This window comes from Clinocottus analis, unplaced genomic scaffold (genome assembly GCF_023055335.1).
Source record: "Clinocottus analis isolate CAN_PGR_092001 unplaced genomic scaffold, fCliAna1.0.p SCAF_16, whole genome shotgun sequence".
In the NCBI taxonomy this organism is placed as follows: domain Eukaryota; kingdom Metazoa; phylum Chordata; class Actinopteri; order Perciformes; family Cottidae; genus Clinocottus; species Clinocottus analis.
In genome coordinates, this window is record NW_027175887.1 from 6,159,045 (window position 1) to 6,177,479 (window position 18,435).

The window sequence follows — 18,435 nt, forward strand, 5'->3', positions numbered from 1 at the left end:
AATTAATACACATTTAGAGTCATAAAACAACATAATTACAGAGCCACACTTCCCGCAAATACATATTGAGTTGCCACCACAGTATATGTTTGCAAATGAGAAAATGTCAACATATTGAGTTGCATTTGTATTATTAGTCTAAATTATACTACAACATGTCAGATGGTCCCTGAATGCAGCACGTCTCGTTGCACTGCCCCTTTTCCGTGGCGTCAGTTCCAACATGGCGGCGCCCAATGCCGCGGTCCGTGTGGAGGAAGGCAGCAGCGAAACACCACTACCTCTGTCACATTCAACCACCGGGGAAGTGAAGAGGCCTCAGTTCGGGACACGTTTCCTCACCGATTCACGGCAGGTCTTCCAGCACAATGCATGGTGGGTAATTTATTCTAGAAAGCTCAAAGAGGCGGACAGATGTTAGGCGTGCATCTCTGTCAGAGCTGGTGCATCCTGGCGGAGGCCTTACACTTTGTCTTCTTAGTTGTAATACATTAGCTGTGTGGATGTTTTTGTTTGTTGCTGAATTGAACGTTTCTCATAATAAGCATATGTAAAAGCTAATCAGTTTTTAGGGGTGTTATTAAAGGACAAGTCTTATTGTTTTCATGAAGTGTTCATGATGTAGTTTGGGTTTATAAATGTAATATGATATTGTCTATAGTGAAATAACGTTAACTTGTCATTTAATCATAATAATACTAATAATAACTTAATTTTATTTAATTGCAATAATCATATGTGGATGACCAGATGATCACATGAAAACCTTTAACGGTCACATAGTCACATCACTTCAACCACACTGGCTAATAGTACTCTGTTGTCTGCAGGGACAATGTGGAGTGGACTGAGGAACAAGAAGCATCTGCTAAGAAGAAAGTGTTAGAAAACAATCAGCCACTACCCGCAGAGAAACAAGGTACCATTAATGTTTAGGATCAGTTACAGAACTTTTAGCTGCTTCTTATGTTGTATGTATTCCTTTGATATTCATTTGGGTTGTAGGGGATCAGTGTCGAACAATTAACATAAATTGACTGTCGCTGTTGATTTGTAATCAATGATAAAATGTTCTAGACTATGAGTTTATTGTTGCTCTTTAATGCCTTGTCTTTTTTTTTTTGCAGAGGAATTTGACAGCCAGGCAAATGAGTTTTGGAATGTTTTTTACTCAATCCATGAGAATCGTTTCTTCAAAGACCGTCACTGGCTGTTCACAGAGTTCCCAGAGTTGGCCCCCCAGTGTAGCCTTAACCATGAGTCAAATCTTGAGGTCTCTGACTCAGATCACAGTCAACCGGAGAGTCTGGATCAAGAACACAAAGGGGAAGTTCACACTTTGTCTCACAGCGATGGAGACGACCCTGGCTCTTCTGCCACATATCGCATTCTAGAGGTGAATTTAATTAGGAAGCAAATCAGCTGAACTTGAATCATAAAGAGACAATGACATAGCAGAAAGACTGATGTACCTTTACCTCTAGTTCCATATCTATTGATATGAAAACAGAGGTCTGACTTTAATAAATGTGAAAGTATTTCAATGAAATTTATTTTTTGGTAAATTTGATGAAATATTGCTTAAAATTGCACAAACATGTTTTACCAACTACTGCACTTACTTAAATGAATTGCAGATTTTTGCATTTCTACAAAGAAAATACCTAATCCTTAACCGTTTTAATAAAAAGCAAAAAGTAAAATGTTTGACTACAAAGTGGATGGTTTGTGTTGTGATGTTTTCTATTGAAATTAATTTGTGAAATCTTTTCGAAATGCATATTTTTTTGTGATGTTATCAATCTGTTTAGTCAGAAACAAACTTTGCTACCGTATGTGTTGGTGTTTAACCAATAAGCAAACAATATGAACACTCTATTAATGTATGTGTATTGGGCAGGTTGGCTGCGGTGTTGGCAATACCGTTTTTCCAATATTGAAGACAAACAAGTAAGTGCAGTCAAGGCTTTTGCATGTCTTATCGGTCCATGTTTGACCAATGATGTTATTTGCCTCTGTGTCATGAAGTGCACTTAAAGGTATAACTGCATCTCTGCTCTTTGCAGTGACCCAGGACTCTTTGTTTACTGCTGTGATTTCTCCAGCACTGCTGTAGAGCTAGTCAAGGTAGGATGGTATCAATGAAATAATGATATGTTCATAGATGTATTCATCTGTAGGGTTGTGGGCTAACTGATGAATTGACATTGCTTTCTTGTCTTCAGACTAATCCTGAGTACGACCCTGAGCGCTGCTTTGCCTTTGTTCATGACTCGAGTGATGAGGAAGCCAATTACCCCGTCCCCGATGGGACCGTTGATGTTATAGTGCTAATCTTTGTGTTATCAGCGTTGCATCCAAACAAGTACGACCTTCCTTCTCTGTCTTTCTTTTTCTCGTCTTTTTGGCTTTCACTCACTTTGAGTCATCAAATATAGCAGTGTTTTGTCTTAAAGTTTCACCCTATCTCAGGATGCAGGTCTCCATCAGTAAATTAGCGCGGCTGCTGAAGCCTGGGGGAGTGATGCTGCTCAGAGACTATGGACGCTACGATTTGGCACAGCTTCGCTTCAAGAAAGGTTTGTAAGTCCAGCAAGGCTCAAGTCAAAATAGCTGTTCAGAATATTTAGATCCTGAAAGGTCATTTAATCATGGTTGAGTCTTAGTGTTTATCCTTGAAAAAGCGTTTAGCTAACTCAGGTTTTCGGGGGCATCATTTCAGAATTGACTGCTGCCTTAAGTCACACCAGAGTAACTTTTGTTTTTAAATGACAATTATGCTGCTTCTAATTATGATAAATAATATTATGTACCAGATTTAGGTTGAGAGTAAGAGTAAATCTGGCTGCTCAATGATTGCATTACTTCTAATGGTTAAAACAGCACTGCATTAATGAAGACTGTAAGTGTAAATTTAAGGTTTTCAATATTTATATTCTATCCATTTTACTTCTTCTAGGAAGGTGTCTGTCAGAAAACTTTTATGTCCGAGGTGATGGAACCAGAGTGTATTTCTTTACTCAAGGTAAAAAAAATAATTACATTAATTTGGATTTATTGGGATTACTTTTCAGAATTGTTCTTTAATTATGTATATGAAAACATTTCTGTCCTTTCTGTTTTAGATGAGCTACATGAGATGTTTACTAAGGCTGGGCTTGAGAAAATGCAGAACCTTGTGGACAGAAGGCTACAGGTGAATAGAGGCAAACAGCTCACCATGTACAGGGTGTGGATCCAGTGCAAGTACCGCAAGGCTCGAGCTCAGCCACTCGAGACCCAAGGCCAAGACAGAAGAGAGGACCCGCCTGGCTTGACTATCACCTGAACAACTGAAACTAGGAGCCGGGGATATATAGAATTGAGAAGCTCTATTGTGATTGTCATAAAGTGGATGCAACTAGATGGGTAAATGCTGTAAAGGCCTTTCACTATCTCAGCTGTCACGTTGATGGAGTTGTTTTATGGCCATGTGTTCCACATAGTGCTGCTGCAATTATACCTACAAGACTAATAATCTCTCATGTTGTGCTGATGATTTCAGTAATCTGAGTAAGGGCTGGTTACCCCTATTTAAGTTTTTTTTCTATTTTGCCAGATGCTTTTTTTAACGAGCTAGTGTTTGAAATAAATGGCATGATTTTAAGGATAACTTCATGACAGATTTGTACATGCAAAATCAATAAAAATGTAAATCTTTTGACTTTGGTGTGCTTTGTGAAACAAGTGTTTTGTTCACTTTGGTCCTTATTGTACTTTGCCTACTTTCCATCACAGTGTGTTGGATGATTAATTTATGATTGAATGGCTTCTTAGGTGTGGGGGGACCTTACTTTGACATGTCCTGATATTATATAAATTCAGTGTGGGTGTGAACATCATGGGAATGGCAACTTTCTGATAAGTGACCATCTTGGTGGTTGCCTTGGTGGGCGCTGTTAAATTGTATTGTGTAGAGGGATTTGCCATTGGTCCAGACAAGAGATTTGTGGCAGGCGTGGACTTAACGAAGGTGAAAATACTTGCACAATCTCACGAGAAAATATGAGATTTTCCTGATTATTGTTTACATTGTGAAAACATGAGAACTGAACCGAATCGATCCGGATTCAACTGAAACGCCTGCAACAGCACAATTTCCGAAACAGATTTTGTTTATTCACTGCGGCGAGGAAGGCAACTGGAGCCGAACTTTGTTTTGATCGAGCTGAAAGCCAGGACCCGAAATTGATCTCACCACTGGGGGAGGAAAAAAGATAAGGGTAACTAACGCCAGTTTAAATACACCATTTAGCTATACCTGGTGAAAAACGCAGAATCTCCAGGGTCGCCATTGTGTGGAACGAGTAACCCGACATCGGCGACACAGTATGGTCCTCGGCGAGAGGGATGGGATGGAGGTCCCCGCCTAAGGAGCACAGCAAGGCGGGCTCTGGTTACCCGGGGTTGTCGAGGCCTCCGAGGGAATCAAGCGTCGTCTACCTTGCGCTGCACCGCACACTCTCCCGTCTCGACCGTTAGCAGTCGGCACGCGAGGGACGCGGCTGTGGATGCGGCCTACACACTCTGGGAGGGTCTGCCGAGTACCGGGGAAACAACGGGGACGGGTTCGGGGTTGACAGGCCCCGGAGGACAGAGAAATATATTTAATATCGGTAAGTATGTCATTAGGTTGTCGAGCAGAAGAATGTATCCAGACATGTATCTTTTCACAATGTGGCACCAGCAGCCCACAAGACAGAAGCGAGAGGAGGCTTCTTTTTAAAGCCTGGTGGCTACCAAACGCTAGCTCACTGTGATTGTTCATTAATTTACTGTTGCTGACAGTACTTGTGGTGAGTCGTTATCTAATCAGACGGCTCTCATTGGGCCAACATTCACCACCATTTGCCTTATTTTGGTAACTTAACGTTACTTGACAAAATCAGCTTTAATGCTACTAGCTCACGTTGACCGTTAGCTCTGGCATCGCAATGCTAGCTAAATGACGGCCAACATCGGGACTCCTGCTAGCTAAGGTGTTCAACGTTAGCGAGCTACCTCGCTGATCATGATGCTATTTCAAATAGTTATGCATAGCTAAGCCAGCAAACCCAATCCCGAGTAAAGTTGCACAATAATAAGGATTAACATTAGTATGTATCTTTAAATTCACACGAATTATGTAGTTTACACTATTTATTTAATGTATGAAAGCTATAGATAATAGACAGCAGTTGGGCGTATATCTCAAACGTTAACCTTTGCACAGGGTACTAAGCTGGTCACTTATTGTCTGCTGTGGCCTTTTCCATTACCTGGCATTCCCTCCATTAGTGACCTTTCATAACTCCAGCGCTATGTAACTAAGGCCTATAATGCCATGTTGTTATTACATGATGCTATCCTGCTAAGATGACTACACATCTGGCCCAAGTGTATGACGTATATTTGGTATCCCATATTGGCTGTATTTGTGTGTATTTTAATGCTGTCAGTATTTTACTGAGTATTCAAGTGGCATGTTTGGTACAACACACATGAAAGTGGAAAACAATATTGTCAGGCTTATTGATGACTCAGAACAAGAATTTTCCACATCCATATGGCTAAAAACAGCCATGACTCATCACAACCAATGCCTTTTGCAACAGTGATCCGTCACTCCCACTTAAATATACCAGACCTCACAACGCCTTCCTTAATCTTTGCTCTTGTCTTTGCAGCCATGATGGAAGAACTGCATAGCCTGGACCCCCGGCGGCAAGAACTGTTGGAGGCTCGCTTTACTGGGGTCGGTGTGGCTAAGGTTTGTTTTAAAGCAGGTGTTGCTGAGCTGTAGCATGGTAACATTCTCCTGTCAACATGCTTATAATCACAGATTTTACACATTTGACATATTTTTGTAAATCTCTTCCTTTCTTTGTCTCACTCCGCCTCAGTATCATGCTGCTGTTTGGCCTGGACAAGCTTGGCCCAACTCCTTTTCTTTGTCTGTCTCTGGAGAAGGTTGAGCTGTGTCTGTGTTTTTTGGCTGGTGTGACATGGCATCTCTCCCTGGCTCATGATGTAGAGGCTGCATATGCAAGTGGTGATGCCTGCCAAAAAGGCCACAGACAGGACAGGGGTGGTAGGGGAAGGAGGAGTGAAGGCAGAGGAGGAATGCAGAAATAGTTCTTGACCAGGTGTGAGGGGAGGCAGCATTGAGCTTTCCATTATTTTGCTTGCTACATGGATGGAGCAGTCTTTGTGGAAGGTGATCTTGGAACAGTTTGGGAGCGAGAGTCAGCGCCAGGAGTGGGCCCTGTGCCAGCCATAGGCAGAGCTCAGCCCGGAGCATGGCATGGCTGCTGCCGCAGAGAAAATGGCGGCTCTCGCGAAGGCATCATGCCACAGCCACCCTGTATGACAAGAGATGCAATGTGTGTAGGGGTTCGTAGAAGTGTGTCAACAAATTGTTATGAAGAAACATTGGTTAGTGGGCTAAAAGCACTTTAATGTCACAGAGTGGCATAGTTTTTATTTTTGACCTTGAACAGCCTTGTGGCAATGCTGCCCTCTGTTATCACTGAGTTGTTAAAAAGAAAATAAAGGAGAATTGTTATCTTTCGAGGACAAAGGGCTACCACGCGTTTTGGTATTGGAACAGAGAGGACCTACTAAAATTGTTGTAAAGTGCATTCCCTTATGAACTGGTCTGATCAAACGGCCAGATATCTCTGTAAGGTGTAAGAACAAGCTGTCATTCTTAAAGCAAGCAAAGCATCTTCCTCTGGCATTCTCTATGGAGTGAGAGGGAAGAGAAGAACAGTTAAGACCATGGTGAACGGGAGAAAAATGGATGACATTATCTAAAGGTGACAGACAGAGGAAGGAATACATCCCTGGCAGCATACCTAATGTTCAGCCATTTTAGGAGGGTTCAGTGAGGGAGCTGTAGTGTGCTCTGAATGACTAAGTGTCGCTCCGTGATTGGACAGTGCCTGGTGAATTTTGATGTGATTCATTTGACTGACAGGCATCACCTAGGAAACCGTCATTAGGACTTATGCAGGCTTAGATTCAGTAGTAACTTAATGGTGACAGTATTTAGCCATACCTCGATATCCCTTCCCTCAGTTTCTCACCCATTTCCCTAACTCTGTGTTTGTGCTCTCTCTCTCACAAGTTCATGCATACTCAAGTACATGTGTGCACTAGGAGTGTAACAGATCATAAAACCTACGGTTTGGAGCGGATCAGGGATTGGAGACGGGAATCATGGATAGGATCTGCACGAATGTAAAATAGGATTAAATGTAACTTTTTTAAATAGCCCCGATAATTATTTTTTTTGCAGATTGTTGATGATCCATATTGGCAGATACAGATTGTTTTTGTTATAGCAGGACAAGGCTCCTACTTTTTATTCACCCCAAAAACCTTTTACAGCATATAAAAGTCATTGCAAACCATCCACACTATTGGAAATTAGACGCGTCTTGATTCTCGCTCTGATTTTTATTATTTATTGCTGTGAAAACATCTACTTCAAACAACTGGATTTATTCAAGTTTCTTACCAAAAATGCATTTTACAAGATTGCATTTTAACACGTCATGGTAAATTACCGGTATTGACTTTCATTCACACAATAATCAATTTCAGTAAACGTAGCTTGAAACCTTGGAACGGAACCTATGTATGTCAGCCGTGCTGCCGCCGTTGATAGCTGTCCTCCCGTCAAATTAAACATGGATCTGTTGTTCACAGTTTAACATTGTCAGGGATCACGAGTAGAAAACATAAAAGCAGATGTCTAAATTGTATTTTTTTCTAAATATTGGTAATGTGTCAGTAAAACGTTATTACACACTATAATGCTTAAATTTGTAATTAACCGGCGGTTGCCAAACCAGAATCAACAACGGTCTGTTACACAACTAATGTGCACATATTTTAAATATACACTGCTGTGAATATATCTCTTGCAGTTTTATGTGTATTTGCTCCTTGTGTTTTATTTTTGGTGTATTTTGACCCATTTTAACAGGGCTCAGGTCAGAACCAAAATGAGTCGTCCAACCAGAGTCTTTGCAGTGTAGGCTCGCTCAGTGACAAAGAGCCAGAGGTTAGTCTCTGTTATGAATGAACAATATTTTTCACGCCCACCATCTATCTGTGTTGCCCTATTGTACATGCAGTTGATTCACACTACTTTCCTGACAGACTCCTGAGAAAAAAGCAAACGACCAGAGAGTAAGAAAACGGAAAGCAGACCATTTTGACAACAGCCAAGGTAAGATTTTCCATGATCCTCTCATCACGTCTACCAAAAATTAGCCTCTCTCTCTGAACTTCCTGTGTCTCTCTTCTAGGCAAGGCGGGTGCAAGGGGTCATAAAATTAGTGATTATTTTGAGGTGAGTGGCCGAAACTCTTTCAGTTTCTTTGATGTACCTTGTGTGTATCCAGCAACACTCCTGCTTCAGTATTAACTTTTCATACTTACTTTCTAGCCCCCTTTTTTGCCTTTGTCTTTCTATTGAACTGAGTTCTTCTCTCTTTGCTTGTTTGTCAGTTTGCGGGAGGTAGCGGTCCTGGTACCAGCCCTGCCAGGGGAATTCCACCAGTAGTCCGCTCTTCCCCACAACACTCGCTTTCCAACCCCCCTGTCACGGTGAGCATGTTTGCTCTATGATCTGTTTCATGCTTTTTCAAATCTGTCGACACTCTTTCCTGCCATTCTCTCTTCCACGTTTGTTTTTTAACATCACAAGGCCAAGTTTGCTTTCAAGTGGAACTAATGTGATGTTGTCTGTTTGGCAACAATAATGGATTCAAACTCACTTCTGTTCAAAGTAAAGACAAATTCTAAAACCAAATGGAACTTTTTTTGCAGAGAATTTTACCTACACATGTGCCTAATAGTTTGTTTGAGTGTCTGCAGACTCTGGTCATCATTTTCATGCAAATTTGTTTTTCCAGATTGGTCACATGTTTTATTATGACCGCACGTTCATAAATGTGCTCAAATTAACAGATTAAGACACCCTCTGTCTGTTTAAGGTTTTTATTGGATGAGTGTTTCTGCCTCCCAGGTGCAGCAGGGAAGCCCCTCCTCCATAAACTCGGCCAACACAGAGCACTCGACGTGTTCACTGAAGGCTGCATCTCTTCACATGCTCCACAAAGCCACACAGGTACTTGACGTGCCATCAGGGCTGGCTGGCCATTATCCAATTGTATTCTTTTTCTAATTCCAAAAGCAGTTGTGTATATTTGGTTAGTAAACCAATACAATTGAACTGGAAACCAATAAGCAACTTTTTAGATTTTATTTTTCAATACCATCTCACAAAACTTTTTGTGAGATGGAATTACATGTTGAACTACCTTTTTCACTGATACAAAAATTATCCACAATTAACATAAACACTGTTTTTTCTGCTCACTTTACCCCATAGTCTGACCTTACTATAGAGAAACTAACAGCAATGGAGAACAACAAGAACTCTGACCTGGAGAAGAAGGAGGGCCGAATAGACGATTTACTGCGGGTACTAATCTCATTCCATTTCATCCCCTGCGACTTTTCTTTGCTAATTTTGCTGGTTTTAAAAATATGATGTTCTCTGTCTTGGTTTTTCAATCATGGCATGTTAGAATTGACACATTACTTCTGTATGTACAAGTATAAACAAGTTCATATTTTGTATATTCCTTTTACCTGACCGTTTTCCTGCTTGTTTTTATGTTCTGCTCCAGGCAAACTGTGATCTGAGGAGACAAATTGATGAACAGCAGAGGATGCTAGAACGATACAAGGAACGCTTAAATAAGTGTGTGACCATGTCCAAGAAGCTGCTGATTGAAAAAGTAATTTTGTACTATAGAACAGTGACATATTTTAAACTACTAGTTTCCCAAGAGTGTGGATCATTATGGGTTGTTTGATTTTTAGAATCTGTTATTTAAGCCACGTAGAGTCAAAAGCAGTGCCTTGATTCCGATATTTCTGTTCTTTCTTCAGTCCAAACAGGAGAAGATGGCATGCCGGGACAAAAGCATGCAGGACAGGCTTCGACTTGGTCACTTTACCACAGTGAGACATGGAGCGTCTTTCACTGAGCAATGGACGGATGGATATGCCTTCCAAAATCTTATCAAGTGAGAACTTGATATTTTAACATCGGCCTCTCCTTTCTCCCTATTGTTAAATCCCTAACCACATGCTCCCAAAACGTAGGAGGCAGCAATTTATTACTGGGTTTAAACAATCTAAATAAACCGAAAGTAAACTGACAATAGGCTGAGCTGTGGCCTCAGCCTATTGTTTATCAGCGCATATTATACATACATGTAAATGCAGTATCATACACAAAAGTGAGAAATACATTAGATCTACATGTCCTTGCATTTTGTCATCTTTTTTTAGACAACAAGAAAGGATAAATTCTCAGCGAGAGGACATTGAACGACAGAGGAAGCTGCTGGCCAAACGCAAGCCACCATCCATGGCCCAGACTCCACCTCCGAGCCTGGAGCAAAACAAACGCAAAAGCAAAACCAATGGAACAGAAAGTGAAGCGTACGATGATTTTTGTTATTTACCTTTTTTTAATATAAACCATTTTTCCTTCTCATACATATTTCAAATTTGAACTGAGGTTTGTTCTGTGTCCTTTCAGGTTATCGCTGGCAGAATACCACGAACAAGAGGAAATCTTTAAGCTAAGACTAGGCCATCTTAAGAAGGTAATGCCTGATTAGTTGTATTTGCAGGTGACATTACATAGAATTGCGTAGAAATGTATACTATGTGCAATGACAAAGTTGAATCTAAATCTGAATCATTGCTTATCGTGGTCTCTCTCTTTTATTTAGTTGTTTTGTTAACTGCATAGATTTTGATATTTTGTTGTCCTTTTCAGGAGGAAGCAGAGATCCAGGCAGAGCTGGAGAGATTGGAGCGAGTGCGAAACCTCCACATTCGCGAGCTGAAAAGGATCCACAATGAGGATAATTCTCAGTATGATTTCAACTTCTATGGTCCTTTCGTAGTTTGTCGGTTGATGCCTTTTTTGGCTTTTTTAATTACATTATTCCCTCTTGTGCAGATTCAAAGATCACCCTACGCTAAATGACCGGTACCTGCTACTCCATTTACTTGGGCGGGGAGGTTTCAGTGAAGTTTACAAGGTAAGAGAAACTTAATCTTCTTCCTTTTTTAAGGAAGAACCACTTATTTGTAATGGTCAATACACTTAAAAGACCTTCCAGTCTCTGTTTTAGAATTGGTGTAGTAAAAACTTTTGCCAAAACATCCTGTATGTCAGACAGAGAAATTGCAGCATTATTTCTCATGCAAAATTTAGTGCAATCACATACTATATTCTTGCCATAAATACCAGTTTTCTGCTTCTAAAGAGTGTTTGAGATTTGTATCCAAATCTGTGTTCATGTATTTTCAAATTGGCTGGTGTGATTGCTGCACATTTTTCTAAAAATCTTTAAGGATGTGTGTTTCATTACATTACACACATTTGACATCAAAAACATTTCAAAGTAAATGACTGTGCCATAATGTGAGCTTTGGTCATAGAATATGTTGTCATAGCTGTAAAATGTATGAATGGACACATGCATTTAATGTGAAGCAGGAATCTCACTGCCACCAGAAGTAATGCCAAATGCAGTATGTAACTAATATGAGAATTTTATTTTCTAGGCCTTTGACTTAACAGAGCAAAGGTATGTTGCTGTCAAAATCCACCAGTTAAACAAGAACTGGAGGGACGAGAAGAAAGAAAATTATCACAAGTGAGTGCAATTTTCTTTTGCTATACTCTAGTGTGTGTGTGTATACAATGACTATGAAATATGTTATTTTCATCATTCATGGAACTATCAAATCCACATTTCAATGAATGTTGGAAATGCTCTTTGTTTCAGACATGCATGCAGAGAATATAGAATCCATAAAGAACTGGACCACCCACGAATAGTTAAACTCTACGACTACTTTTCGCTTGACACTGACTCGTAAGTCATTTCCTTTTTAACAATTCTGTGTCTTCGAAAATCTATACTTATGTTTATGCAGATTGTGTTCATTCTGAGCTCTTTTGTCAATATTTAGAGCATTAACTTTGTCTTTCATCTGTTGTACCAAACCCTGCAGAGATGGATAAATACATTTTGTTGTTGTTGTTTGGAGCAGGTTCTGCACAGTCCTGGAATACTGCGAGGGCAATGACTTGGACTTCTACCTGAAGCAGCACAAGCTCATGTCGGAGAAAGAGGGCCGCTCCATCATCATGCAGATTGTCAATGCCCTGAAGTACCTCAATGAGATCAGGCCGCCCATTATCCACTATGACCTTAAACCTGGTGAGTCTCCACACCACAATGGCTCTTAAACTCTGTGAGCTTACATGATCTTGTTTCAGTTTTCTTGGCACGTTTCTACTTCAAATGAAATTAGCAGTAAAACTGTGAGTTAAATTAACCACTGCAGTTACATTCGTGATGATAGAGATAATTTAGTCAATTTCGACTCAAAATGTTACTATAAATCTAAATTATGCGGACATTTTCTCTCATACCTGTAAATCCTTTCCTCACCCTGCTCAGGTAACATCCTCTTGGTGAATGGCACTGCCTGTGGGGAGATAAAGATCACAGACTTCGGCCTGTCAAAGATCATGGATGACGACAGCTACAACTCAGTGGATGGGATGGAGCTGACGTCGCAGGGAGCAGGGACATACTGGTAAGATTTACACTGCAATATACCACTCTGCTGCAGGGGTTCCACCATCTGTGCTATCATAAATTGTGCTTTTTATTCTTAGTACTGAGCATTTGTCCTCAAGGGTCCAATTTATGTTTGGTAGTCAGGTCTGAAATACTTCTCTCTGACTGAAAGTAATACTTTCTTTGTTCAGGCATTTTATGCTGTAAAAGGCAAATACAATCTGTGCAGTATCAGTGTTTTTGATGGAGTTGGAACCTTAGACTTGATGACACTTTTGTTGCAGCATCATGCAAAGAAATATTACATAAAACAATGCATCCAGAGAGCAATAGAGCGAAGCTTATAATGCAAAAATAAAATGTGTATTTTGTTTAATTAATTTAGTCCCAAGCCCCGGAGCGTCCGTTATCAGACAAGAAAATGATAAAATAAGTCAAGTGACGTTTTCTACAAGAACTCCTAATCCTACTTCTTTGACTTTTTAGACTGCGACGGCTTTCGTGGTCGGGATGTTTCTGCTTAAGACGTGTCACAAGTCCTAAGCAGAAAGCTATGCAAATTTTAATACCCAGCATGCCCAAATCAAGCATATTTGGGCATAAAGGTTATAACGTTTCCATTTTTTAACTGAACGACACAGTTTTTTGACTGAAACTCTTTATCAACAGGTCAAGGCTTTGTTTTATTATTTTATTTCTTTTCTTGCTCAGATCATGCTGGATGTTCATAGTTAAAATTTAAAATTTGTTATACATTTTTATTTTATTAATTTGTTTGCCTTTTTTTCACAAATAAATTCTGGAAAAAAATAAAATAAAATAACACAAGTATTATAACTCATTTGGGGTTCATGTCACTACTTGAACAGACCTCGAAGGGCTCTCCCCCCTACAGGGAGACTCTGGGCTCAATAGGTTGACCAACCCCTTTGTTTTTGGGTATGAAAAACAAACTATTATTATTTACTCTATATATGTGTGTGTATATATGGAAACAAGTTAGGTAATTCCCTTTGAATCACTTGAGAAATGCTGCAGCATTGAGTTTTGCACTTGGCACGTAAAGCGTTATCTATGCAGAAGCTCTGTCTGACGGCTCTGTCTGAGTTTGCCAGAAGCAGCACCGCAGGCTAAACATTTTCATGGCTTCATTCCATCAGATAAGTTCATAGCTCAGAGTAAAGTTTGTCATTTCACCAGGGAATGCAAAGAATAGGCAAGTTGCATACTTATTAACACTTAAATATAAACAAGCTTAATGGGGTGGAAGTGATATCGAAGGAAAAAGATCATAATTGTGTTGTACTACTTATCTCAGCATACTAAAATGACACTTATGTTAATACTTCATATGTGGGGACAGAAAGCTGAAATCGTGTTGGACAACAATTATTCATATACAGGTCTTTGTGTCATGACTGTTTCCTTGGTTGAAACGGATTTAGATTAATATAATCCTTTCTCTTTTAGGTACCTGCCCCCAGAGTGCTTTGTGGTCGGGAAGGAACCACCCAAAATCTCCAACAAAGTGGATGTGTGGTCTGTGGGAGTCATTTTCTACCAGTGTTTGTATGGCCGCAAGGTAAGAGACTGAAAATATGTTTGCAAGTAGACATTTGGTTATAAAGTCGATAAAATGTAACGGGATAAATCCCCTGTGAGACAGGAATTTCCCTGTCCCTAATGTAGTAATTCATCTTCAGACAAAAGAAGATTAAATTGATGTTTTGGTTTGTTTTAACCACACTTCATCTCCATCTCTCTGCTCTTTAGCCCTTTGGCCACAATCAGTCCCAGCAGGATATCCTGCAGGAGAACACCATCCTGAAGGCAACAGATGTGCAGTTTGCCCCAAAACCAGTAGTCACACCTGAAGCTAAGGTACTGGACTCTGTCACTTTTGCTTGTGTTTTTCGCCCTAATGTTGCATCACATCTATGCTTTTTCACCCTCTTCGCATTCTTTAAGTCTGTAAATCCTCATGTTTACATACATAGTTGTAGGAGTTTCTTGAACACGCATACATATTCAGGCATTTCTTATCTTTTAATCAAAACATAGTAAAGGCTTCGGCGCTTACATTTTTTATTTGCTCAGTCATTCAACTCTCACTCTTTCTCCAGGCCTTTATAAGGCGCTGTCTAGTCTACCGTAAAGAGGACCGCATCGATGTGCACCAGCTGGCCAGTGACCCCTTCCTCATGCCTCACATCCGCAAGTCGGTGGCCTCCTCGGGAACTTCGGGCATGGCCGTGGCCTCCACATCCAGTTCCTCCAACAGCAGCGCCTCAAACTGAGCCCACGGCCATTGACTGATTGACTGATCCATTTGAAAGAGTGGGGTGGGGCGGGGGCGACACCAATCTGTCCCCCCACCCAACAGTATCCCACCTTGCCATGTAGAGAAGAGAAACAGGTCAGACGATGGCAAGGGGTGGGTGAGATGTCATGGATGGGTTGGAAAGGGAGACCCACGTCCCCTTCATCCATCTCATGGCCACCCATCCCAGCCCACCTGTCCTCCTTTCTCAAAATGGTGGCATTGTTCTGGGGGTCAAAGCCCTGGACAATTCGCACAGTAAGAGGTTTGGCACCGTGTTGGTGAAAAGTGGGGTTCAGTGTTTGGGTTTGTTCTTTTCTGCATAGAAAAAAAGAAAATAAAAAGAAGTGTACAGCTGCTTCAGCTTGGCCAGATGGAAAGGACTGTGGTCGGCCTGGGACTCATACGCACTGACACATACACCCATGCATGAGCCATTCTGGTCCAAGGTAGTCCAAACTCCCCAAGCTCAAATGTTTGTTTGTTCTCATCTCAATGAACCTAACTAAGAGAACCAGTCTGGCCAGTTATTGTATTGAACCCAAAATATCTATGGCACCATGTCACCCAACCCGCTGATCTGGGATCCCCTGCCCTGCTTAAATTCCAGACCCGGATAGTTTGTGACGAGGAGGTACAGAAGCTACTATTCCCCCAACCCTCTCCCATGTCCTCCTCAAACTCCTATGACCAAAGCTTATAACTTCCAGCTGGTGGCAGTGTTCCACCTCCATTTTTATAACGAATGGTTTTAGAGTCGTGTTACTTGGTATGGAGTGGAAGCTGTTGAAAAATGACCCTTTTTACATTTTTTTTTTAACTTTTCAATTTAACCAGTTTTATGGCGAAAACTGTTGTGTTTTTCAAGTTGCCTTTTAATTAGAACTGTTATTGTTTGATTGACCCCCTACCATAAACACATATTTATTTAGCAATGTTTGAATTTATTTTTGGCCAATAAAATGCAAGGGACTGGTTTACGTAATAGTACTGTTGGGGGAGATTGGGCCTTAGCAGAGAGTTGCATAAACCATTAAATACTATTGGTTAAAATGTGTTTGTTGTTCTGGGCCTCTGTCTTACAGGATTTACCATTGCCGCTTTCTTTGAAGGAATAACTTTTATTACGTCTATATTTTTAAATTGTGTAGAATAAAATTGGCTTTTCAGAATAAATCAAAGATATTTTCTAGAAAATACTCCTCCAGCCTCATCTAGCTAGCTTTTTGTTCTTCAAATTTCAGGTATGTTCAACTCAGGTTATAGTCTCTGATAAGTGAGGTACATGGAAAAAAATTCAAAGTTAGAAAACAAACTATTTTTAAATTACGAAGGGCTGATGTGGTTTAATGCTAATGTTTGTGTTGTGAAGCCGTCAAATTAGTAAATCAGCATTATGAACATGGTCTCTCATTCATAGATGTGGTACGGTCACCACGTTTCTGTTAGGACGACATTAATACGAACACCGTTTAGTGGGTTGAATGATGAAAAGACACAATAAGCATTCTAGCACACAAAGTGCATGCATGTGCAACTCTGTAAAAGGCCACAAATTGAATAATTTGCCCTACAAGCAGACCTCAAATAATGACGCTTGCTCAACATACTGTTCACATTTATGAATAGGGATACAGAAACTTTTTGCAGTCCAACCCACACATCCATCTTTGTATTTTCTGCTGCTCATCTGGGGCCGGGTAGCTGCGGCAGCAGGCAAAGCGAAGCAAAGTAGTCCAAAGAGCTAAATCACAAATCCTGCTACGGCTAATGGGCGTTCCAGCCCACTCGTCTCTGATTGGCTAGAACTCGTTGCCTGGGATAGTTTATTGAGATTGATTTTAGACGGTGTCTACAATACAACTATTTTTTAAAACTCATTTTCTTCTATGTTTTAAAATACAATTATGTCTACACCATCTTTATTTGACAACATTCCTCCATCAACAGAACGTAGAAACGACACAAAGATAGATGGCGATAAAGGCTAGATGAAGTCTACCTCACATACCAGAGAAGATGATTCAGAGCATTCTGAGTGAGCTTAACAGATAGTAACAACGCAATGAATGCTAATTTCTTAATTTATACATATTTATTCCAATGGCAAAAAATGTCATTTGACTCGTATGGACGTATCATGAGGTGGAGTTGCTGCTTAGGGTCACTTTACATTATATGGCAAAGAAAGCCCAATAAAATGTTGATTGGGAGTCTTGTTATATGAAATATCCGAACATCTCAGTGGCCTTTTAGGAACAGCATCCTGCAATGGAAGAATCTGAGAAGGTGGGGAACAAGTTTCCTCATGCAAAAGACATAAACAAGGGCATTGTATCAACCAAGCGCAAGAGCATCCGGTCAAAGTGCTGCAGGCTCGTGGACAGCAGAGTTGTGCTGTCATGCTGCAAGCTCTGAGCGGTCATGAAGCAACAACGGCGTTTACTTTAGGTCTGTTTGACTGATCTTTTTGTTATAGTGAAAACATCTGTTATATGTCATTGTTTCCCAAACACACAGTTAAATATGTCCACACAGATACAAAGCAACTAACTTTTTTATGAATCTACAATTGAAAAGGAACAGAGACTCTGCTCTGGGGCTCTTTTTCCTATCTCTCAGCCCAGCCCAGCCATTTTATGGAGGAAACACCTTTAAGCCACATGCAATCTCGTTCTTTCAGCCGCGACCCTAAACTCACTACCCTAACTGAGGGTTGGACGATTGACTGGTAAATCAAAAGCGTTGACTTCAGGCTCAGTTCCTTCACCAATGGCTGCATCACTGCTGATGCCATGTCGGTCCACCTGTTGGCCCTGAGATACTGGAGACGCCTTCACTTGGAATAACAACTCACTCCCAGGGAGGGAGCAAGCCACCGCTTACTCGCCAGAGAACAGTGACTTCAGAGGTGTCGACTCATCTCTCTTGGCCTGATGAAGCCAACAAAACCACATTGACTGCAAAGAGAAGCGATTCTGTATTCCCCAATGACGCAACTTTCACATCTTTTACATAAGGACTGGCTGGCTCCTAGCAATGGCCCGGCAGTACCCCATAATCCCACAAGACTACCTGTGGGACAAGTTGTAAGTCATCTGAGTCCAATAAAAGCAGCGATCAGCGAACTTCCTCAATCACTCTAGTAGTCCTGTCAGGGCAAAGTGATCGTCCACTGTTGCTCCTCGTGAATCTGAGAACCAACAATCTGCCGTAGCCTTCCTTCACCCTGTCACTTTCGGAGCTTCTCCCATCTCCCACCCGCTGCATCTAAACATGGGAGATAGAAAGAATATAATATTTTCACACAAAAACGATTCATACCGGGAGCGATAAATAAACTTATCAACAAAAGGTTTGAATTGATTTGTGTAGGCAGATGACCAACTACCAGGATCC

The 18,435-nt window shown here is 40.8% G+C and overlaps 2 protein-coding genes across 2 annotated transcripts; both read left to right on the forward strand.

The window, feature by feature from the left end:
* The first annotated feature begins 223 nt into the window (after window positions 1-223).
* mettl2a (methyltransferase 2A, methylcytidine) lies at window positions 224-3,669 on the forward strand. The gene is made up of 9 exons (XM_068577965.1): window positions 224-375; window positions 831-919; window positions 1,128-1,396; window positions 1,901-1,950; window positions 2,067-2,127; window positions 2,226-2,365; window positions 2,473-2,579; window positions 2,960-3,025; window positions 3,126-3,669. The coding sequence occupies exons 1-9, from the start codon at window positions 224-226 to the stop codon at window positions 3,326-3,328; spliced, it is 1,137 nt and encodes a 378-aa protein (XP_068434066.1). The 3' UTR covers window positions 3,329-3,669.
* A 344-nt stretch (window positions 3,670-4,013) lies between these two features.
* On the forward strand, window positions 4,014-16,093 carry tlk2 (tousled-like kinase 2). The gene is made up of 21 exons (XM_068577947.1): window positions 4,014-4,655; window positions 5,706-5,788; window positions 8,012-8,089; window positions 8,188-8,257; window positions 8,337-8,380; window positions 8,539-8,637; window positions 9,059-9,160; window positions 9,425-9,517; window positions 9,726-9,836; window positions 9,991-10,127; window positions 10,396-10,548; window positions 10,649-10,715; window positions 10,892-10,989; window positions 11,078-11,159; window positions 11,689-11,780; window positions 11,913-12,002; window positions 12,181-12,350; window positions 12,594-12,732; window positions 14,187-14,298; window positions 14,490-14,597; window positions 14,840-16,093. Exons 2-21 carry the CDS (start codon window positions 5,708-5,710, stop codon window positions 15,011-15,013), a joined length of 2,100 nt encoding a protein of 699 aa, XP_068434048.1. The 5' UTR covers window positions 4,014-4,655; window positions 5,706-5,707; the 3' UTR covers window positions 15,014-16,093.
* The last annotated feature ends 2,342 nt before the right edge of the window (window positions 16,094-18,435 follow it).